The 24,151-nt window shown below is 36.8% G+C and overlaps 1 protein-coding gene across 1 annotated transcript; it reads left to right on the top strand.

The window, feature by feature from the left end:
• Positions 1-728: 728 nt before the first annotated feature.
• Positions 729-23,386, top strand: YME1L1 (YME1 like 1 ATPase). Its single transcript, XM_065629309.1, has 19 exons — positions 729-950; positions 3,601-3,732; positions 6,221-6,374; positions 8,449-8,547; positions 10,341-10,450; positions 11,544-11,694; positions 11,787-11,894; positions 12,736-12,818; positions 13,684-13,774; positions 15,287-15,439; positions 15,881-16,013; positions 16,480-16,542; positions 17,064-17,176; positions 17,542-17,697; positions 18,339-18,490; positions 19,335-19,461; positions 19,562-19,635; positions 20,257-20,343; positions 21,458-23,386. Exons 1-19 carry the CDS (start codon positions 921-923, stop codon positions 21,599-21,601), a joined length of 2,160 nt encoding a protein of 719 aa, XP_065485381.1. The 5' UTR covers positions 729-920; the 3' UTR covers positions 21,602-23,386.
• The last annotated feature ends 765 nt before the right edge of the window (positions 23,387-24,151 follow it).

Raw genomic sequence — 24,151 nt, 5'->3', positions numbered from 1 at the left:
AGAACGGTGGTCAGCTGGGAGAGAGAAAATGATAATAAAACCCCCAAATAATTGGAGAGCACATGGAAAAATAGCACAAGGCACAGAAAGAGGATTAATATGAAAGACAAAATTCTGCCATATGTAGATAAGTGTGCCCATGTTTTCATTTGGGTTACATTTTAACTGAATGCGAGTAACAGTACTTATGTTATTGATGCATATTTTAATTTGTAAAAATTTCCTTCTATGTGCAGTATACTCTTAATTCCTGCAAAATATTTCCAGTAGTTCAGGAAGGCATCTTGCGTAGTGATTGTAAGGGCTGTGAACTCGGTGGCACATACTGCAAATTTGTTCCATGGGCAGTGGCTCTGCTGAGGCTGATCCTCCTGCCCATACCCTGCCAAGCCGGCGGCTACGCCGCACCGCACTTGTTCGCCCCGGGCATCCGGGGCCTGGCTGCGCCCGCACCCCCTCATCCTCCTCATCTTCATCCTCCTTCTCCTCCTCTCTCCGGCCTTGCCCCCGGCCGGCTCCCCCTGCGGACGGGCCTGCCCGGGAGGATGGTTTGTCCCTCCCCCCTGCTCCTCCCCCGGTAACCGATGGTTCGATCCTGCACGCGGCGTAGCCGGGGAACGCGGGGAGCCGGGGTTGCTGAGCGACCCGGCTGTGCGGCGGCGGCTGCGCGGGCCGGCGAAGGGAGCACCGACCCGGAAGCTCTACCATGTCCAGCCGCTTCCGGGACGGCTCGGGGCCCGGTCACTGCCGGCCGTAGGGGGCGGCCATTTTCCCCGAGAGTGGAGCCGCGGGGCCCTCCTGCTGGCGGCGGCGGCCACAGCGACTGAGCGGCGGAGCCTCGCGGGCGGGCACGGCTTCTGCGTCGGGGCTGGGAAGCGGGAGAAGCGCCTGTGGTCGCCGCCGCCGTCCCCGCCGGGAGGATGTTTTCCTTCTCCACCGTGCAGCCGCAGGTGAGGGGCCCGCGGCGGTGCGCGGTCGGGGGTCACTCGGTGTCCGGGTAGAGGCAGCGGGGCGGGCGGAGGCGCTCGGGCGGGTTGCGGGCCCGGCTGAGGAGCCGAGGTCCCCAGGTCCCGGCTGCCCCGTTTTGGGGAGCGGGGGGGGTGCGGGGGCGGGCGGGGGGCGGCTCGGCCGCAGCGGGGAGGCAGCGGGCGGGGGCTGCCCCGGCCCGGGCTGCTTGTCCGGGAACCGAGTGCGCAGATGGAGGGCGGGGAAGGGACGGGAAGAGCTTGTGAAATCTGAAACGAAGCTACCTGGAGATTGCGCTCTTTTGTTTCTGTTTTCATAGTGGGAGCAAGGGGGGTGCTGTTAATTGTCACGGGTTGTTGTGGAAACGAGAAAGAAATGACTTAAAACTTACGAGAGTTAGTGGAGGGGAAGTGCCTGAATTATTTGTTCCTTAGAATAGCCTGGGTGCAATCGGGAAGTTGTCTTTTATTAGATGGTGAGTTGGCTGGGACTAGTGCGTTTTATGAACTTTGACGGGAACCAGTGTTTTTAATTTTATGTTTTGTGCAAAGGGCATTAGTATGTGATAGTCCTGGTCCCCAGTGGGGTTTGATTGTTCTTTCCAGATGCGGAGAATGTTTTAATTGCTTTAGTTAGTGTAGTGAGATGACAGAACCTGTAGTTATATTTTTAGGAGTGTGTTATTCCATCTTTTCATAGTGCGAAACGGAGGAGGAAGGTTTGGTTAGTGGTTGGGATGCTGGCTGTGACCACTAGATGCTTTATGGTTTTACCACAAACTCTCAGAGTTTAATTATAACTTTAGATAATTAATTCTGAGGCAGTTTTCATGTCTCACAGCATTATCTCTCTTGATCTTCTGTCTAGTCAACACAGAAATGGAAGTTCTTGGGGAAGGACATTCACAGGCAGAGGCTTAATCAAGTATTGTAATCAGCTGTGGTTCCAGCAGCAAGAGTTGCACCCCAACTCTCATCCCTACTGATACATAATGAGGCGTTTTGGAAGCGTTAGAATTATTTGTACCATATATTTACAGTAGACATAGTCATGTGCTAGAGGAGGATCATGATATGTGGTGCACCTGGGCTTCTGTGCTGATTTCATGAGGTGGTGTCACCGAGTTGGCTGAATGCTGTTGAGCTGTGGAACTTAGAGTGATATGTGTATGTGCTTTGTGTAGGTTAGTGTGATACTTAGGTATGGTGCTGAAGTGGGATCCATAGGAAAGAAACATAAAGGAAACGTTTGGAAATAATTTGTATAATGCAGGAAAAAATATAGATATTTCAAGGTATAAAGGTATGAATTTATAGATGAAAGTAGGCATTGTTTGGAAAATAATGCACAAGTCAGTAGTACTCTAAGAACAGTGATCTCTGAATTGGTAAGATGTTGAGAAATCCTCATGATTCAATGCTATTCAAAAGCAGCCACTGACTGAGCTTCTTGTTCTGATTGGTTCAAGGGGAAGCAGTTTAATGAGATCTGTTGCTTCGTATCTGTCTAGGGTTAATCTAGAATTTACTATATTATAATATCTCATATTAAAGTCTGAAATTATGGCCTACCACTAAGTAGATGGAATACCTCGCTTACCAGTATTTTTCTGTTCATGTTGTTCAAAGAGCTTTAGTTCTATTCCATGGTTGTGCTGTGAAGTCTTAACCCGAATGGTGATCTTAGTTTTGGCTTGGCAGGCACCAAGACAGGCTCAGGATTATTTCAAGTGAACATTTCTTCCAAAGAATTTCCTGAATGACATATAAACAGGTTTTAAACATTTCAAGAGATGTTGTCAACTTGCAGACTTGTCAGCATAGAAGTCGTTGGCTATTGTTTTTCCTCTCTTTTTCTCCTAGTGTTGATTGTGTTTCCTTTTTTGTGTCTTTTATTGCTGTATGGGGAAAAAAAACCCCACACCTATTTGGAATGTAAGTTAACTGACTGTGATGGGGGTGTGGTGACTACAAAGGAAAAAACATTCAGTTTCACAAAGTTTTGTATTCTATTTGCCATGAAATTATTGTTAAATTTGTAATATTTGTCAGAAGACAGCAACAATCCTTATTGTTCTGTCATCTGGTTGCAACAGCACATATCTAATACAGCAAACAAGTGATACATTAAAAAAAATATTCTGAAGGAAGTAGTAATTTTATTTCCCTGCTGTTTCAGCTAAGAACAATAAATAAGAAGTTGTCTATTATTTTTCTATAACTAAACATTGTCTTAAGTGCGAATTGAGGGCAGTCTTTGCATCTCCTAAGTGTTGATGATCTGTACCTATTTCTGTATTTGAAATATCTAGTGATTATTTTCTTTAAACCATGCCTATATTTGAAAACCAGGAGATGTTGCCTCTCTTTTTTCTCTCTTTTTTTCTCTTTTTTTTTCCTTTTTTTTCCTCTTCCAAGCTGTGTGAGCTTCTAATTTGTCATGTGTACTTGAACTTTCTTTTTCCTTTAAATAGAGGTATCAGCTAACACTGTGGTGTTGAAGTTGAGTTCATGTGGTTTATTATGAATTCCTCGGTTAAAAGTGAAGGTTTGGAATGGAGATATGTTTAAATAGTTTAAACAAGTTATCAGATAAACAAGTTTATCTGATTTTTTTTTTTTCCCCTCCCCTCAGGCTACTGTTCCCCTGAGTCACCTTATCAATGCCTTTCATTCACCAAAAAGCTCCACTACTGCTGCCAGCACAGCATCCCTGCAGCCTGTACAGAGGGACACCTCCCCAGAGCATGATCCTCTCAAGAGTGAGGTACTAAACCCTTGGAAAAAGTGGTGGTTTGCTTTTAACTGCATTAAATCTGAATAATATCAGTTTAAGCTAATTTAATATTTGACTCATTTTATAAAATAATATAATGCGACTAAATGGAACAACTAACAACAACTAACTATGTGCTAACACATAGAATGTAACTTTTTGACAGAAATTCAGTTGGTGCTTTGGCAGTAAGGATGCTATAAAAATACAGCATTTCATTAATAAGAAAAAAAGCTAATAGTCTCAATAGTAATTTGCAAATGAGGAGGGGATTTGTTTTCAGTGTCAACATTGCTTGCTCTAAAGTAACAATAACGTTTCAGTTAATAAAACCCTTATTGTCTTTTCACTCTCTGAGTTCTAGCATTTGTTTCATTACTGCTTGTGAGAAAATGGACTGTAACTTAAAATATGTTGAGGGATTTTGAGGGATTAAATAGCATATTTGCATGCTTTCTTATTTTTCTATTAAAATGTCTTTCAGTATCATTAGGTATTTTTGGTTCTTCACATTGAAAATCAAAATACAGGAAGTGCAAAGTAGTATCAGATCTTGCCACTTCTCTTTCAACTCATTTCTTACAACAAGTATTAAAACTAAGGATGTTTGAGAGGAAAAACGTGAAGTCTCACTAACTGCAGAACTTTGGAAATCCGCATAGATTGTACTAATAATTACTGTGTTCCGATTCCATTCTTGAGGGGTTTTGTTTGTTTGTTCTTTTTTTTGTGATTCTGTATTTCCTTCTGGTGATAAAAATTGATTTCAGCGTGAGACCCGGATTATTGAACGAAACTAAAAGTATGTTTCTTTTATTCAGTTCTGTATTTGTCTTTCTACTCAGCAAGAGAATCTGGTCTCTTAAATACAAAGGATTTTTCACATTTAATATTCTCTCTCTAATTTGTCACGCACCTGTTTGCTTCCTCCTAGCATGATAAAAGTATAAAAATAATAAATTAGAAGGTCTTTCTTAAAGTATTTTTAAAGCAAGTCGATTAGACTGTAATAAACCTAAGCTTAAATAAAGATTATCCTCAAATTTAAAATCAGCAAATACTGACATAATACATGCAGTTCTAATATTGAATAAAGTTGAACTATTAGAATGGCAAGAATTTTTATTTGATAATGTGAAGCCTCTGCTGCGAAGTTAAATCTGTATTTGGAAGTAGTAAGAGTAGTAAACCCTTCTGAAGAGTCACAGAATTTTTTTTTTTTTTAATCTGTCCCTCTTAGCATTTCAGTAATTTTCCAAGCAGTTATTTAGCTGAAGTAGGAAGGCTTGATAGGCTTGATCTACTCCTCTAGACCACGTGCAAAAGTCAAGTTATGTTTAAAAATGTGTTCTTACTTAAGTAAAAGTGGACCAGAAGCAATCTACCTTAGCCTTTAAAACAGAATACTTTTTGCCTAAGAAATCCATTTTAAGCTATAAACTTTGAATACCATGGTGTTCTGGATGCATCTAGGAATCTCTTCTAGAAAGGCTTCTTTTGACATTTTATTCAAATATTTTTTCATGTATTTCCTTTAATTGGATCTAGTTTCACCTTGAAAGTAGATCAACATAAAGCTTACATAAAAACAATTTAGGAAAAACAAAAATATAATCCATAATGTTCTAATAATAAAAAAGTAAATATCTGTGCAAATATATTTAGAATAGAATATTTACTTCTTAGTTAAGAAGTTACTGCAGAAGCAATATCGAAAGGCTGATAGATATTTTAAAGGGTTCAAACCAATACATGTTTTTAAAACATAGTCTCCCGTAAAAAGATTTTTTTCCTATGTGTAAAATACAAGATTAAAATTACTTTTATCAAGGTTACTTCTTTAGTAACTCCAGTATATGTACTTTACCTCCTTGGTTTTTTTTCATAGTTTTTTTGCTTTGTAGGAAATCCCACATCCCAATGCTTAACCCTTTCCCCACAGAAACTTCTGCCTTTCATTGTGTGTCTACCCAGCTCGTAGCTTTTTACGGTTTTAATGCTCGGTGTAGCTTCTAAATATCCAGTCTTTGTGCTGCTGCTAAATCTGCACTATCTTCAAAAAGGCTGGCCAAAAAAAAAAAAGTTGGAGGGATTTTGCTGTTTGCTCACTTGGATTAAATATAATGGGTGGCTATCACTCTCCATCTTTCCCCCTTGTGCTCTCCATTTGCTCTGCCATTTTTCTGTTGCCTGCTTCAATCAGGGAGCAGGAAGGTGATAGAAATACTGAATTGGGAAGAAAATATACTTGTCATAAATGTACTGTAACAACAAAAGTATCAGTGTATGCAAATGGAAAAGTTATTCTGCATTGACAGAAAACATTCTTTAATCATATCCTTTCATTCATCTTCATTTAGAAAAAAATTATTTCAGTCTGAACTGTAAAATATAGATGCTGTATCAAGCCAAAAAGTTAACTCGGTTATTTTTTTTTCCTAAGGTAATCTTAAATTGATTTTAAACATTTATTTTGCAGTCTGTACTTAAATTAAGAGATCTGGGATTGAAAGCTAACCAGTTCGAAGAGTTGGTGAACAGGTTGCTTCCTGGCTTTGGTGCAGAAAACAAAGTCTCTTCGCAGTGGCACACATCGTACATCTCTGCCGAGTCCTTCTTTGAAAATAAGCATGGTATGTTTCAGAGTAAAGTGCTTAAGAGAATTGGTAAGCATTAGATTAGAAAGGTGAGCATAGTTATTCTTTAATCTCTGGCGCTGTAGATAACTTGTAGTTTAAAAATCTTTAATAAAAAGAGTATTAATATATATTTTATTGTATACAGGTTGTCACTAGAGTGGTGCTTTTGAACCCTGGGAATTTTAGAAAATTTAACCCAGATTTTGGAGTTGTTTCTTCAAATTCAGAGTTGAAGTTGGCTGCTGTTAAACTTGTCTGAACTCAGCTGTAGTACAAGTGCATCGTCTCTTAATGGTGAACCTGAGATATGATTTTTTTTTTTCAACGGTTTGTTTCACCAAATAGAAGAAATTAGCTTTTGCTAATCTACTAATGTAACACAGTCATGAACATGTCCAGTTTACATTATTTCTTTTTTTTGCTTGAAGCAACGTTACACAAGGACATTAATTAGAAAGGAATTTGGGATGGCAAACTTTTAATGGTCCATGTAGAGTATTTCATTTCTGAAATAAACCAAGAGTGGTTCCTTACAGTTAAAAGACATTTTATTGGGATTAGTCTAAAATTCAGGAAGCAAGGCCATTGTAAATGCTCAAGAATGTGTTAGAAGAAGCAAATAGCTGACATTCAAGATAGTGCCTATATAGTGTTGCAGTTGGGAGAAAGAGCATAAGAAGAATTTCTCAGGGCTACTATGGAGAAAAAGTATTAAATCATATTGTGCTGTGAGACAAAAAATTAGCCCAGAGGCAGTTTGCTGAATGTGAAGAACAAAGTTGCAAATCCTTCAGAGCTTCCACAGATTAAGATGGCAGCTCACCAAACTGGTTGTTTCATTCACAGTTGAAAAACAAGGTTATAGGTGGAAAACTGCCACAGGCAAGGGAGGGGCTAAATCTTCAAGAATGTGCTTTTGGTGTAGGTGACACTGCTTGCTATGGAGGAGTATTACTATTGATATGTGTATGTTGTGCATATACTTGAGCTTTAAGTGAGGAGAGTATTTATATTTTTTTAAACTAACGTGTTCATAATTGTGTAGTATTAATTAGCCAATATGCAGTGTTGTAGAAGAGTGCAAAATACACAGCATTGTAGAATTAATAGCTAATCTTTTTTGTCTTTCATGTAGTTCCTTAGTATTTCTTTCATTAGTTTGTAAGCTGTTATTACAAACATATAACTTCAAAAAATTTAGCAGGAACACTAGGTTCTTTTTTTGCTGTTCTAAGTGTATTTAACTGATTTAACAACTTTTTTCTTTATTTTACATATTCTGATAAAAAACACCCTTTTTGTGATTACATTAGATTCTGAATTACTATGGAAGAGAGCATATATAAGCTTGGCCTCCTTTTTTTTTTTTTTTTTTCCCTTCACCCCCCAGGTCTCTTTTTCTTAAATAATACTTACCTGCTAAATGAGGATTTCTTTGATCTTTTGGTAACTAAACAGCAGATAAATCACAGTCTTCTTTCCTTGCAGTCTATGATGTGCTTGGAATAGTATCTCCTAATAACTTTTTTGCTGTGTTCCTCTTTTATTTATTTATTTCTTGTTTCTGTGTTGCATGAGGACTGTACAGTTAAGTAGACTTAGTACAGTTTAAAATGTTTTCCTACATTATACATAGTCTCTTTAAAAATGCCTGTGAGCAATCTTTCTTTAAAGCCTTTGAAACGGAATGATTGGTTGAATGCTGGTCCTTCAGCTTCCTGAATGTCTTTGAATTCCAGTCCAGTTTAGATAACTTGATTGAGCTCTGTACAGGCAGGCAGAGTTTTCGCTCCCAGATACAGCTTCAGCATTCTGGGTACCAATTTTTTTTGGAAGTTCTAATTAGAAAAAAATTCTGGTATACTGCAAAGTGTCTAACATAGACTAATACAAATCAGTTAACTATCTGTGTACTGGTAATGGTCAATTTGTTTAATTACAGATGCCTGAAGGACCATAGTAAAATAGAATTAACATTTAAGAAAGAAAAATCAACCTATGCGAGAAGTAATGTTTAACTGCCATTTAATATAGGGTGTTATTTACACTTTGCTTTCTATTTTTACAGGTTTCGTGGATGTTTTCAGTGCTTTACGCTCATCTTGTTTGTACAGACAGCATCTTAATCCTCTCCAAAATTTCTGTTCAGATGTTCGGTGTTGGCCAGGTATAAAACAATAAACTACACCATTTTTAATCTCTATAGTATCGGTTTAATCTGGGAGAGTATCTTTACTTATGTCTTAGAGGCATCATTCAGGAAATACTGGTGGACTTCCAGGAGGAACTTTATATTGATATTAACACTTCAAATCATGACGTTATTTTTGCATTTGTGTAGTCTGTTTCCAGAATTAAGTTAGTAAACATGATGTAACTATAGAATCTTTTTCAAATATGTCAGTATTTGAGGATCGTATTATTTTTAAAAGGTGATAGATGAACTGTCTGCTTATGGAATCAATAAATATTTCGAGTCTGGTATTAATCCAGGCAAAATTTCTAAGATGCTTGGTGACTGGTTTAAACACTTCTGGATGTATGATGAATAATAATAGGGCTGTGTTAGCAAGAACGTAATCAGGAGCTCAGGGAGTTCAGATATTGTCCTCTGTTCCATTGTTCCGATGCTACATCTGGATGTTGTGTCCGGTTTTGTGTCCCATGGTTAAGAGAGAGAGGCTGACAAAATGGAGATAGCTCAGTGATGGGCCACAAGGCAGGGTGCAGATCGAGCATTTAATATACAGGGAAGCTGAAGGATCTGAGGTTTTAAAGTTAGCAGAAGAGAAGGCAAGGAGTGATCTAGTTGCTGTTGGAGCCATATTAGTTACGCTTCTCTTGCATACCTCAAAGAAGAGGCAAATATTATGAGTAAAAGCAAAGGAAGTTCCTGTTGGAAAATTTTTGCAATGAGAATGGCTAAGTTCTGAAACAGGTTGCCTGGAGAGGTTATGTTATCTTAATGCTTGGAGATATTAAAAACTGAGTTGGATGAGGTCCAGAGCTACCTGACCTGGTGTTGAAGTTAGACCTTTTTTGAGCAGGGCTTTGACCAGATCACTTCCAGAAGTTACTTTTCTCTGGTGCTATTATATGATAACAGAAGGCTTAGTTAAAACTATATAATTGACTGGTATTGGTGATTATTTTAAAACATAGTAGAGAAAGAAGATAAATATTCTTGGCTTTTGTGATTTATGTGATAAAATCTTCTGCAAGATTTCTGATGTGATAGAAGATGACACATAGTGCTATAAGTTCACTGTGACATATAGTGCTATAAGGTCACTGTGTTTAAGTGGTCTCATTTCTTCTGTCAGTTCTGAAGTTAACAGCACACCTCAGCCATTCCAGATCTCCTTGGGGCACCTTGTAAAAGCTGAGCTTTTAGCCAAAGCTTATTTTAGAACAGGAACCTTCGTTCCCATCCTTCTGGATTAGCTTCAGAGTGTTTCATGTTTGTCAGCCTGCCTGGATTTAATTTGGCTGTATGTCTCTTCTGTTCCCTGTGACAGTGGTAGGGTTGGCCAATTATCGTGACCAATTCACAACGTGAAGTCCTGATTATTTTAACACAAAAAATTTATGGGAAAATATTGCAAAACAGTAAGGAGTTTGCTTGTAAATTCAGATTACAAACATGATGCATGATCATGTAACTATCTGTTTCCAGTACTAAAATTGATCGGTTCATTTATGCAGTAATAAACTATTAGATCCAGAGGTGTCTGTCATACAGTTTTCTGTTTTTTACTGTTTTGATCAGGCATCTTAAACAGATTGCTCTTTGCAATTCTCTTCACTTTCTACTGTGGATATTTTGGGAAGATTATATTCAGTTCAATCATGATAGTCTTTTTCATATAATAGTTTCTGAAATCTCTTTGGCCTTTTTTCTTTTGTAGTGGTAGTAATGGATAGTTTTTAGCTTTTTTAATTTATTATTACTGTTTTAAGTTTACATACAATCGCGGACCTTTAAGACTTTGAGATCAAGAGCAAGACGTCTGCAGTCAACATCTGAACAACTCACAGAAACAAGAACCTCACTTTCTTCGCTTTTGAAGGTAAATACAAGCAGCATTATGAAGTTGGTTTGGGCTTATTCAGACCATCTCTTTCTCTTGCATGAACCATCACAATTTACCAAGAGTGTTTTGTTTCACTAGTGTGAAAAATTTTCTTAGTTCTAAAACTCGAGCTATTGACAGCATTCTGTTTTTTCTTATTAATATGCAGATTTGCTTCATATATCATCAATATAAAGGTTATTTCTATTTTTTATGATAGTAGTATCGGTGTTTTACATTCTAGAAATAAAATTCTTTGTATTCTGTTTTTGTGGCTTTGTTAAAAAGAGCTCGGAGTCAAATGAAGTATTAGTTTAAACAAATACAGCTAGTTTAACATACGAGAATGTGTATTTTTTTTAAGCAGTTCAGCATCTGATTGTTGCTTTAAGAATTGACTTACTTGTGGCTAGTATATTTTTAAGATACAAAAATTCTAAACTCCATGTTTTTATGGGTTACAAACACACTTATGTACTTCGAATTCAGTAGATAACTAGCCAGGCTTGGGGCAGCCAAGTGCTTAACAAAACTGAGTTACCCTAGATATTCTTTGCTTCTAATCAGTTGTACAGAAGTCAGGCTAATTAAAATGTTTGATCTTATTGTGTGTGTAAATTAGCTTTGATCAAGCTCTATCAAAACTGTGCTTATGAAGATGTTTCACGTTTGGAAATACAGGGTGTTTCAAAAAGGTGGAACCATCTCTTGGGTCCACCTTTTTGAAACACCCTGTAGTTTAAGTTAATTTCACAAAGCGAAAAGCTTAAGCTAACAACTCCCCCTGAATCTGGTGTACAAAGAAGCCTGTGTGCAAATCTGCCGTAGGCTGCGTTTGCTGTGTGGAACTGGGGTCCAGGAGGGCTCGGAACTGGACCTGTTCAGCAAGAATCAGGGTGCCCCTGTGCGGAGCCATTGTGATTCCACACTTTGAGCTACTGCCTGGTGTTGTCTAACTGACCCCATAGTACCTGAATTATATGCTGGGTTTTTTTTATTTTTTCCCCTCACCTATGCTAGCCAGGTAGTAAGTTAACTCTGTATTTGAACTTTAAGTGGTATACTAACACTGCTGTGGAAAATATTTTAGGGCTTTTTCCTGAGAAAGCGAAGAATTGATGTTGAAAACTTGGACGCGCTAATGAAAACAAAAAACATCCCAGAGGCACACCAGGATGCTTTTAAAACTGGTTTTGCAGAAGGCTTTTTGAAAGCACAAGTATTCCTGCAAAAAACACTTGGTAAGTTACCCTAGTTTCTGTATCTTGTCTTTACATTCAGAAGGTAGTTTATTTCAGCCCATTTAAAAACTTTTCTTTGTTTTCTTTTACAGATTCCTTAAGAAGATCACGTTTGCTTTCTTTCTTTCTCTTCGTTCTTTGTTTTTATCTTGCTGTATATTCATCATTTTTACCTGGGAAAGGCTCCTTTTCTGATGCTGGTTAGTTAACTCTTTTCCCTCACTCTTTCACTTGAGTTGTTTCTTCCACTACGTTTAGCACAAATTTAATGTGTTATGATGTTATGACTGTTTGAGGGTAACATTTCAATGTACTAATGAGAGAGAAGAGTTATTTACTGCTTTTGAGTACAGCCTTTCAGACAATAGTGTGATAACAAAAAAGTTGTCTGTTAGTATAATTATTTTAATTCTTTTGGTGGAACAATTACATGGAACCAAGCAGAGAAGTCAGACTGTTCACCAATTATGTATTTGTCTTTGAATTTAGATGATGTGTTACCTAGTTCAGCAGTAGGCAAAATAGTTTGATTTTATTTGTAATCACAGCCTCGTTTATAGCAACTAGGTACTTGCATGGCCAAATTATCATCTTGAGAAATCCATTGGAAATAGTGGAATGATCAATGGCTGAGCTAATGTAAATGCAGAATTTCGGCTTCATGCTGTCACCTGGGTCTCAAGGAAGTTAGAGTGTGTGCAGAAACACTGAGGAAGAACTTGTGGCTTTGTGTACCTGCTTTTGGATGCAGGACTTTCAGCACTACAAATGACTAAAAAGCACTTAGATTACTGAATTAACTGCAAATATTTTAAAGGTTTTTTGTGGTGGTTGTTTTTGTTTTATTTAGTTTTTGGTTTTTATTTCCTTTTTAAGTAAATCTTATTCTTGCTGGACACTTGTAAATGGAAACATGCCCTTTTAAAAGAGCAGGTGTAAACTTAGTAGCTTAATGGTATGCATTCAAGTGCAAAGTTCAGTCTTGGAACGAAATGACTTAATGTGTACATTTGTTGTTCATCATCTGCTGTTTGCTGTTAGTACGCTTTCGAACATCGAGTATCTTTGATGCAGCAGTTGATCCAATCCAGTTGAAAAATGTCACCTTTGAACATGTAAAAGGGGTAAGTTCAAAAGTGAAGTGTGTGTGAGTTCTTGCTTAATTAATCATTGTGAGCCTGAAGAATGTCTTGCTCTGTTCAAGAAATTTCTTTGTATGAACTGAAACCTTATATATATATTGACCACTCCAAGGTCAAGATCAGGGAAGATTTTAAGCACTCTCATTCAATTGTATATTTTAGTGGCATTTAATACCTTAAGAAAGGTGCACTCTCGACTTGTTGAATCACATTTTTAAAGGCTAGAATGGAAAAAGGTGGGCCATAAATATCCATGTTAATCTATTTTTTGCAGAAATTGACCAATACAAGAAGATGATAATGTCATTTGATTATTTCTCACTTAGTACCGTCTCTTTCAGATATGTGATATTAGGACAGGAGATATGGAGATTCCCGGAAAGACATGTGCATGTCACCGCTGATGGGATAGCTTTATTTTTTTATTCAACTTGTTCTTTGGCTGTTGGTGGCAAAATGAGGACCTCGCCCTCTCCTTCCCCTTGGACAAATAGAATTAATCTCTTTTTAGCTAATTAGACTATTATCTTGATGTAGAGTTTTTGATTCTTTTTTTATTTTGTTGGTCAGATCAGATCTTGAGCTGGTTATTCCTTTAGTACTATTAACTTTAGTGTGTACTTATTATTCCTGTGAACAGTTCTAGGAAATAGGTTGAGTTAAACTGATGGACACTTGGTATCCACACAAATTCTGTAGTACACTTTTATCTCTTCTTTCTGCTGTGTATTTTTGATCAATACACAGAGACTTAGGCTTATCTAAGTCTCTAATATAAAACTCACAAAGATGATGCAGCATTTTATAAATGCTTAGTTATATTTTGCGGCATGTTTTTAATGTGTAGGTTGAAGAAGCTAAACAAGAATTGCAAGAAGTTGTGGAATTCCTGAAAAACCCACATAAATTCACTGTCCTAGGAGGTAAACTTCCAAAAGGTAAGAATCGTTGCTCAGAAGTAGTTAAAATCACATATAGCTGTGGCTGTCTTCATAACGTTGTTCTATACTGAGTGACAAATTTACAGCCTAGCTTCTGAATGTTTTTTACTTTAGTTAGGGAATCAAAAAATACGTAACCAAAATGGGCCTGAGTACTACTGTTGTTTTAGTTTGAATTTGGGAACAGTAGTGAAATAATGTTAAACATAGATACTAGATTTCCTTGTTTGCCTAAAATATTTGAAGAACAAATGGATCTTTGAAGAGAGTTGCACAAACTTCTTTATTAAAGGATAGCCTTAAATGAGGTACTTGGGGCTGGGGAAGCGGGGGGTGAGGTGGTTGTGTTGCGTGCTTCCTTTCTTACCTTTGGTTCCCCGAGTGTAAAAATCGGCTGTTACTGCCTACCCCCACAGAGCATTTGAGGTATCTGAGATATTCAGATAGAAGAAGCAAAGATGCCTGCGTACATCTTGCATTTGGTAGAAATTCAATAATAACATGAGGGGTAACCAGCTGTGACAGTGCGAAGCAGCAGAGTGTAGATTCCAGGCCAAAAAAAAAAAAAATCAAACCTGTGTTTATCATTGTTAGCAGCCACCTTCACAGGGTTAAGAATCGATATTTCTGTGAAGTGCCAAGTAAACCTTTTAGGGATGATGTACCAAAATACCAATTTTTTTTCTAGTTTGTAACTGAACATAACATAGTATTAAAAAAATATTTACTGATCAAGTTACATGTAATTTGTGCTAATGCCTTTTTGAGTACAGCTTCATGTAGCCCAGAGGTCTTGAGGTCTGTATTATTTTTCCCCTCCTTTAACTGTCTCTATAAGAGTATCTTTTTTTAAAGTTAATAGCTTCCTGTCACCAGAATTTTTAATTCTGTTTTACCTTTTCTCAGAAAGATACATAAGTTTAGTCTTGAAAACTTAAGATAATGCAAAAATGGCCTTTATTTCTTCTGTACTGTGTTCAGCACCTTACGTGCTTGCTAACTTCTTTAGTTTAGAAACAAATGCTTTCGTTTAAAAGGATGATTAAACTTGATTGTGGTAGAAGGCCAAGTGAATCTGAAATATGTAAGCCTGATAAGTCTGTTTACTGGTGGTGCTCTACACTGTTTAAAGTAAATTACTTGGAATTATTTAATTTAAAAAAAATTCCACTTTCAGAAACGGCTAGAAAAATGTTTGTTTGAAGAACACACTATTAGGGATTCAGCTGCTAAACTGAGCAGTAACTTTGTAGAATACTTCAGGCTTCTATTTTAATTTGATAGTCTTACAAGTCATTTCCGTATGGATCAGAGTGTATCTAGATCTGTTGTAGGAAACTTCTTCAGACTGCAGGTAATGAGCAGTATCTGAAGTGGGATGTAATGGCCTTTTGAAGCCAAGTGTAAATGATTTCTTCTAATGTATGGAAGAAACAGTACTACATGTATAAGATGACACTGCGGGTTTGGTGGTTTTGTTGTTCGGGGTTTTTTTGTTTGTCTCTTTAGGTATTCTGTTAGTTGGACCACCTGGTACTGGTAAAACTCTTCTTGCAAGGGCTGTAGCTGGTGAAGCTGATGTTCCATTTTATTATGCGTCTGGATCTGAGTTTGATGAGATGTTTGTTGGTGTCGGAGCTAGTCGCATCCGGAGCCTATTCAGTAAGTTAAATATTTGTGTGTTTTAAATCTTTTAACATATAAGATTAAGTATTCAGTGTTTACAAGGTTTGATTAGGTACAGTTCAGGTTAATAAATAAAATTTTAATAGATCCATGTTCTCCACCCAAGTCTATGAAATAAACTATTGTAAGGAATTGATACAAAATATAACTGATTTCTTAATCTCTTTTACTTGTAATTTGTTGTAGCATGGTAAGAATAAGGTGATGTGGAGATGAAAAATCTTGCTTCTCTCTGTGTCGCTTCATTTCAAAAATATATTTCGTTTTTTTGGGGGGGGGTAAAATCAAGACAATTCTGGTGATGCTAGTAGAACACTTAATAATCCAAGAGTAATAGAAATAGTAGAATCCTAAATTACATTATACATTTTTCTTTTGTGTGCTTCAAGTGTCCTTCTGCTATTTTTCTTTTGTCAGGGGAAGCAAAAGCAAATGCACCATGTGTTATATTTATTGATGAGTTGGACTCTGTTGGTGGGAAGAGAATTGAATCTCCAATGCATCCCTATTCAAGACAGACCATTAATCAACTTCTTGCTGAAATGGATGGGTAAATATATGGATTCTGAGGGCATAGAAGGTGCTTGACTCACTGGTATTTGGAATATTTGTGTGCATTTTTCTTCCCTTGAAAGCTTTCATTTTTTTTTTAATGCTTTTAAGGATATGCATTTAAGATGCTCTTATGACCACTTTCTAGTACTGCCAACAGTAGCATTAATGGCCTTACTGTAAAGAAAATAGAAGCTTCTGAGTTGTAGTAGTACAATAGCTGCAATTATTTTAAATAATTTCTCAATTTTTTTAGGCTGCCTAAAGCTCTGCTTTTAACCAGTTGCTGGGTTAAATGCCGACATTCTTGGATCACATGTTATGTTTTGATAGTGTGTTTTTTACTGACCAGTTGAGGTCATCTGAAATAAGAAATAGAAATAGTTATTGACCAAAAAATGGTGTAAATTCTGTCTCAAAAAAACCCTCCAACATTCTCACCCTTTTGTATTTTTCCCGTACAGGTTTAAACCTAATGAAGGTGTTGTTATTATTGGTGCAACAAACTTCCCTGAAGCGTTAGATAAGTGAGTATAATGTATTGATAATTTCTACAGAGCATGTATTAAAAACCCAATGAACAACCCCCCCCCCCAAAAAAAAAAAAACAACCACAAAGTTGCTTGTGATAATCTTGTATGACAGCAATATATTAATAGCTGGGTTTTTCCCCTCTTAAAAGGGATGTGTATTGACGAGTTTTTGACATTTAAAAGGTTTTTGAGTTAAATATGGAGAAATAAGTAACATGCTTCTAAGCATCTAAAATTTCTGTAAATTTTTGTACTTAAATTGACTACCTGCAGTCCTTGTTTGCAATACAAAATTTTCAAATGCAAAATAACTTCTTAAATGGGTTGGTAATAAACATCTTTCACCTGTCTTTTTACCAATAAGAAAATCATATTCTTTGCACCTGCTCATCAGACACAGTCTGGATCATAGATGTCTTTAGAAATATTACGTGGTTTTTTTGTTCCTTATATATATTAGTAACAGTTTACTGCAATATTTCTAAGTCATTTTATTAAATTGTCTTTTCCCCTAGTGCTTTAATACGTCCTGGTCGTTTTGATATGCAAGTTACTGTTCCCAAGCCTGATGTGAGAGGTCGTACAGAAATTCTGAAGTGGTACCTTAATAAAATAAAGTACGATCCATGTGAGTAAATACTTTAATATTTTTTGATGTAACAGTTTTTATACTGGATCAGCCCACTCCTATATTAGTCCTTTATTCCATCAGCAATTGTGGCTTTACCATATGTCTCGGTAAAGAACACAAAATTTGCTTAGTACATTCCATTATGACAGTTTTCTGAGACACTGTTTATTTCTAGTCCCAAACAGTTCATGGTGTCCTAAGAATTAAGCTTCATTTCTTCTAAAGCTGAATTTTTTTTTAACGCGTTAGTTTAATAGACCATAATTCTTGCTTATAATTCTATCATTTCTTGATATTTCTTCATGGTACAAGTTTTTTGGGAGCAATATGGACCCTAATGACAAGTTTGTTTTTCCCCGCAGCTGTTGATCCAGAAATAATTGCTCGTGGCACAGTGGGATTTTCTGGAGCAGAGCTTGAGAATCTTGTAAATCAAGCTGCCTTAAAGGCAGCTGTTGATGGAAAAGATATGGTAACCATGAAAGAACTAGAATTCTCCAAGGATAAAATTCTAATGGGTAGGATTTTATACAAAAGACATACATATATGTTACAGTATACAGGGGTTTTCTTGTGTGATTAAGACTTTTTGGGAAAAAATTTTTTTAAAAAGTCTTCTGGTAGTTTATTCTGAATAGAACCCTTTGAGACTGAGGAGTAGTATGTAAAATCTGGTATGGAATACATTATTTAAGACTTGATACCTTTCTTATAAAAAATGCTGCATGTTTTACTTGAGCTTAGAAGACGACACAGGCTTGATTTCTTACCCTTCCCCTACTCATTCCTAAAGGAAAGGAGAGAGTAAATGATTAGAAACCTGGAACTTCTGTTCAACTAACTTGTCATGTGGTAACAAAAAACTTAAAACATCTGAGACATACACACTAAAAATCTGGTCTTTTCATATTTGAGAGAAGGAATGGAATTTTCTTAGACTGCATTTAAAATCTATTCCTTTAAAAGCAACTTGTCTGTAGAATATGTTGAGGTGCATTTTAAGCATTAAAATCCTACACGTAAACATTTTGCACTTAATGAGTGTTAGTTAATTTTGCTTGCGTGATGTTCATCAACTACTTTGTGCTCTGTATATGTAATATATGGATTGTGGTGATCCGCTGTACAAAAAAGTTCATTTAATGTTTGTCTGTTTAAGGACCTGAACGTAGAAGTGTGGAAATTGATGAGAAAAACAAAACCATCACCGCTTACCATGAATCTGGACATGCTATCATCGCGTATTATACTAAGGATGCAATGCCCATCAACAAGGCTACAATCATGACACGAGGAACAACGCTTGGACATGTGAGTGTTTGTGGAATTTGATGTTGGTTTAGTGTTGTTGAGGGATTTGCAAACAGTGTTTTTTGTTGTAATTATATTAATTCATGTTGCAGTATGTGGAAATAGTTATGAGCAATCTCTTGGAAAACTCACTGGTCATCTTTTCTATGTGATAGCTTTCTTCATTTTGAAATAAAATAGCATATGCTGGTATAATAGTTCACATAAACACACATTTATTTCCTTGTGTGATTCTGTCGCAGTTAAAATAGCACCCAGCAGTTAAACTTTGAAGAATGTCTCAAGGACTTGAAAGTAGAAGCACTGCTCAACTGTACTTTTAGCACAAACATCCTTTATCAAGTTGTTCTTTGTCCAGAGTGACTTTTTGTAAACCTGGTCGCACACAGATATATCCCTAAGTTTTTCTATTGTGCCTTTAGCTGCCAAGCATTTGAACAGAAAAATATTTATTATGCCTATTTCTGTTGAACTTTATCCAAGTTAATGTGTTCAGTTAAAGAAGATCGTTGGCCTGAATCCTCCAGGCAAGTTGATTTGTGCTTGGTGCAAGTGTAGGGAACAAGGAGAAGTGGATTGTGTAGATTGTTCTGTTTATTCTGGTGGTAGGTTTAATTTGCTTAATTTTATGTGGTGCTCGTGGCCTGTAGGCGACTATTGCAGCTGGTAGACTTACCACCTCCAGGCAAACTTGATGAGTGTGTAGACTAGGAGGGGGTCCAGAGCATTCGGATTCTTGCATAAAAGCCTTTATATCTGCTTTGGATATAAACAAGAATATTTTTCAAATTATTTCAGTATTTCTTCTGTTATTGTTCCTTGACCATACTTCTGTATCTTACAGGTGTCTTTGCTCCCAGAAAATGACAGATGGAGTGAAACTAGATCACAGTTGCTTGCGCAGATGGATGTCTGTATGGGAGGAAGAGTAGCAGAAGAGCTCATATTTGGAAGTGATCACATCACAACAGGTCCCCTGTTTTGTAGTTAAAAGAAGTTTTGATCAAAGCTTTTGGACTGGCATGTTTAACTTGGCTTCAATAACATAATTTACATCTGTTCGCTCTCTAGGTGCTTCCAGTGATTTTGACAATGCTACTAAAATTGCAAAACTGATGGTGACTAGATTTGGAATGAGCGAGAAGGTAGTATCATCAATCCTTAAATATTTATCTAGTACAAAGAAATGTTCTGTTCTGTAACTAAATGTCTATTTGGCTGTCAGTGGTCAGAGACTAAGTTGTTCTGGTAAAAAAGTAAGTGAACTTTATGACTGGCCCTGCTATAGAGAGCTCAACTAGAAAACCTGTATATTTGACAGTTTAAAAATGAACTTGCACGATCTTCACCTCAAAATTATCTTGAAAATTACTAATGTCTGCATAAAATGTTTGTAATAAAACCAAACATTTTGGAATTGAGGATAATCTTGGGGGCGAGGTGGGACAACAGCACTGTCTAGACTTCTAAAGAAACTTCTTTAGTCATCTGTATTACCCATCAAGTGTTAGTAGTCTGGGGATTTTGTTTTGCTTTTTAAATAAGAAAACGCTTTATCAGGATCTGTACTGTGACATGTTGAAATAGAACTCTGCAGTGACTACACAGTTGATGAACAGAGTTCTTGTTTGGCTCCTGTTGCATTTGATTAATGGTTTTATTTGTTTGCACATAGAAGCTATAGGTGCTGACACTCTTCCAGTGTTCTTTGTGTATTACTGCAACAGCGGCAAAAGATAAAGATTTTTGTTGTTGTTGTTTTTTAGCTTGGTGTTATGACCTATACTGATTCGGGCAAACTCAGCCCTGAAACTCAGTCTGCAATTGAACAGGAAGTAAGAACACTTCTACGGGTAAGATTCTCTTCTCCTCTGCTCTGATACAGTTATTTTCAGATGAGTTGAGCATCAGCTTACTTGATTATTCAGTTTGGTAGTGTATATTGGTGAAAATACATGGATGGAAGTATTTTCAGGTATTAAATGTAGCTGCAACTTTGAATCTCTGTATATCAAAGTGTTTTGGTAGTTGTCATGCACAAGTAGTGAGAAGCAAGATGGTGCTGTTAGGTTCTTCAGTACATGCTTTAACACTTCTTCTTATGTTTGGTCAGGATTTGTATTTTGCCTGTTTGATTCATAGGAGAAAAAAGTATGGCTATACATTGTTTTAGAACAGATGTGAACGTTTTTGAACTTGCAGCTAAATGATTTTGTATAGAATCACAAGAATGGCCCTATCAGATGAGTATCCCACTCCTCACAGTGATCACTATCATGTGCTTTAGGGAAATTTGTAACATTTTGTAATCACACAACTTCCAGATCACTGTTCTGGTAATCTGAATTAGCTTGGTACAGGCAGGAGAATTATTTGTTCAAAGCATTTAAACGATTAACACTTTTGCTGTAGCTGGTTTTGAACTGACTCAGTCATGTCAGAACTACTTCTGTATAGTTAGAAGTTAAAGTTGAAGCTGGTAACGCTGGCAATGTGTGTCTGCTTGCAGCAATTGGTAACTTGTTGGGTAGCATTCAGCTTTCTGAAAGTACATAATACTTTGAGAGTTTTATTAGCTTTTAAAAACTTCAGTCTTTGAGGAACGTCCCTTGAATGCTGTAGCACTGCTCATAATGTAAAATCAAATATATTTAATTTAATCAGCAACTTTTCAAATCTAGTAAGAAGTCATATATAAAAAACCTAAGGTCTGTCTCAGGATTTTATTTTTAGTCCTACTTCTGCAAAATGCAAAGGTGGCATAATTTTTTAAAAAAATATCAATAATTATGCCAGCTGAATTTTAAATCTTCATGACACAGGAGCTGTGCTGGCTATGAAATGTAAGGCACAACTTTAAATGTTTGTTTCAAGCTGTATTTGCCAGGAAGCAATTTATAAAGTGGAATCTTGCTGTTGTTTTTGTTTAAAGTCTTAAAATCTCCTTTTACTTTTTTTTAATATTAGGACTCATACGAGCGAGCAAAGAACATCCTGAAGACTCATGCAAAAGAACACAAGAATTTAGCAGAAGCTTTATTGAAATACGAGACTTTGGATGCCAAAGAAATCCAAATTGTTCTAGAGGGGAAAAAACTAGAAGTAAGATGATAACTTCTGTGATACAGCAACTGATAATTTGAAGAATGTACATCTAGCAATGCAGTAGTCTTACGCAGCATAGCATTTTTTTTCCCTTTCTGATGTGTGTATGGCATTAGTGACACTTTAATATTATTCTGTCTCTTGCGAGCTTCTGTTACTCATCTATTTGTTGTGTCTCATTAGAACAAGACACAAAATAAAACAAGTTCCTCATCCTCTGCTCCCTATATTCTTTCCACAAGAACTTATCCAGAAGGATGAATCCCAGGGTTGAATTCAGCATTTTGGTTCAGTCAAATGTGTTGAAGCTGAGAAGAGCAACATGCAGCTCTAGTGGTGTGTTTTGGCACAGCTTCCTGGGCCATGCGGCTACATGCGCATTTGACACGATACCCCACAATATGTGCTATGGCATGTTTCATGGGTAGTGACAGATTGGGTTGTAAAACAGCAGTATGTTGTCTAACTAATGCTCATACTCTGTTTGAGACCAGAGATCACTTCTAAAGAAGACTCACTTAGAAACGTAACAAAACATCTCTAAGAATGAGGCAGCTACACAGCGCATTTCTGTTAAAGGGAGTTGTGGAAGCTCGATGTTAGACAAAAACATTAGGTTGTGTTTCCAGTGCTTTTGGGGCTAAATACACACATGTATGACTGAGAGTGAAATTTTAATGCTAAACCAACAGGTTAAACATGTCTGAGCCTCTTTGGACCATGTTTTGGGCAGAACCATGGCAGGGATAAGAGAAAAATACCTGTGACCTCTGTGCTGCTGACAAGATTCTACATATTTTTTTATGACTGCAGTAGATGGATACCAGTGCTTTGACAGTGCTTTTGCACTGCTGGAGATTCTACAGAAATAGTTTCTACTAATACTACGTATAGACGTTAGACAATCCAGCAGATAATTTCTTCAAAGAGGGCAATATTGCTCACTAAAGAGTAGTTCAGAAAATGTTTGAAGCATGTGTTGTTTCAAATAACATTCCCAGTTCTGTTCTACCGTAGAGGTAGGGAAATAAAACCTTTTCTTTCAAACATTACAGAAACCTCTGGAAATTTTAAGATAATAAGAAAAAGTTTTTGAAAACAAAAGCAGTTTCCAATCAAGTGGAAGTGATTGCTAGCAATTATATGCCAGTATTCTTCTGATCTCATGGAACTGGTTTTTAGGGATGACAGACACATCTTGATATAATCTTTTCTGCACAATTAATTGTAGACTCCTGGGACTATAAACTTCTGTTGCAGAGAGGGCCTTTATTAGTGTGTTAATGTGGAAGGTTACCATACTGGGACATTAAAATAGTTGGGCTGGTGCCAATAAACGTGAGTGGAAATTAGTAGCTACACTTAAAACTAGAAGTAACATAGTATTTTAGAATTTTCTGAGTGTAAAGCTTGATTATAACCTAGAGTTTTTAAGTAAGATCACATGCATTTCTTTTTTTCTTTCAAAACCAGATTAACTTTCTGTTTGCCTATTTTTGTGAGCTTACTATAGTGGCATCCCAGTGCAGTGTGGGAGAACTTCCACATGTTATAAACAAGTATACCAAATGGCTAGGCTGACCAGTTACAGTTGTACATGTATTTTAGAAATATGCCAACAGAAACAGAAATATACTGCATACTTGGCATCTCTTTTGGAGTAATAAAGGTTAATTATGCATATTGGTTTTCCTTTTATTCACTGTAAATTGTTACAAATTGTAATACCAAGTTCCCTACTATGTAAATTGAAGTGTATAAAACATTTAAACTTGTAAATAAATTTAAGAATGATGGCAAAAATGCATTCTCTCTACTTTGATTTCTAGGGCATGTTCTCCCTAGAAATTCAGACCTTTTTTCAATTGCTGTTTCAGTAGTGGGACTTGGATGGGAACTTTTCCAGCTAAATAATATGAATCTGCATTTAGAAACAAAGGCAAAAAACTTTTTTGAAGTCAGTGAAATCTATATTGAATTATTTGGTTTTGAGGGCAAGTCCTTGAGGTCTAATTCATTTTTCTCATTCAAAAGCTCTATGCAAAGAAGTAGTCAGTCCTGCTCCTTTTGTCTATTTTTTATTAAGATACCTTCCTTTTTTTGAGTCATTTTGGATTTTGATTTTAGTTGCATTTTCTGTGGTAACTTAGTCAATAACAGCTTTTGGACAGAAAGTTGTCAGTGTTCTTTGATAAATGCTTTTGTTGCAATCCAGATTCAGCCAATACTGAGGAACTGGTCACACAATTTCTTCTTGGCTGTCAGTGATGTATCTGGGGCTTTGTTATGTAGCTTCTGTAGTGACTCTAAATGGAAATTAATTTAATGCCTGTAGACTAGGATTCACTGCTCGGAAAATTAGTATCAGTACTTTGTTTGTCCTGGGAGTTAATATCTCAGTGACTTGTTTTCCAGTCTACTGTCCCCATAAAGAGAGACAGCAGGAAGGACAGAAGGATTCTGCCCTGGCTACTTGGCCTCATGCAACTGGTCAGAAACCCCCACAGAACAGAGGCAGACCCGGCTTTGTCACATTTGCTGCATCTCTCAGAAGAA

This window comes from Caloenas nicobarica, chromosome 2 (assembly GCF_036013445.1).
Source record: "Caloenas nicobarica isolate bCalNic1 chromosome 2, bCalNic1.hap1, whole genome shotgun sequence".
In the NCBI taxonomy this organism is placed as follows: Eukaryota; Metazoa; Chordata; class Aves; order Columbiformes; family Columbidae; genus Caloenas; species Caloenas nicobarica.
The sequence above is the reverse complement of the archived record's forward strand: the minus strand, read 5'-3'. Positions and strand labels throughout refer to the sequence as shown.

What these genes read in the sequence shown, in the direction of transcription:
- YME1L1 (XM_065629309.1), top strand. Translation starts at nt 921, where the DNA reads ATGTTTTCCTTCTCCACCGTGCAGCCGCAG. An exon ending in AGGCTCCTTTTCTGATGCTG is followed by an intron (nt 11,895 to 12,735) that starts GTTAGTTAACTC and finishes GTTTGCTGTTAG; the next exon opens with TACGCTTTCGAACATCGAGT. An exon ending in GAGGAACAACGCTTGGACAT is followed by an intron (nt 18,491 to 19,334) that starts GTGAGTGTTTGT and finishes TGTATCTTACAG; the next exon opens with GTGTCTTTGCTCCCAGAAAA.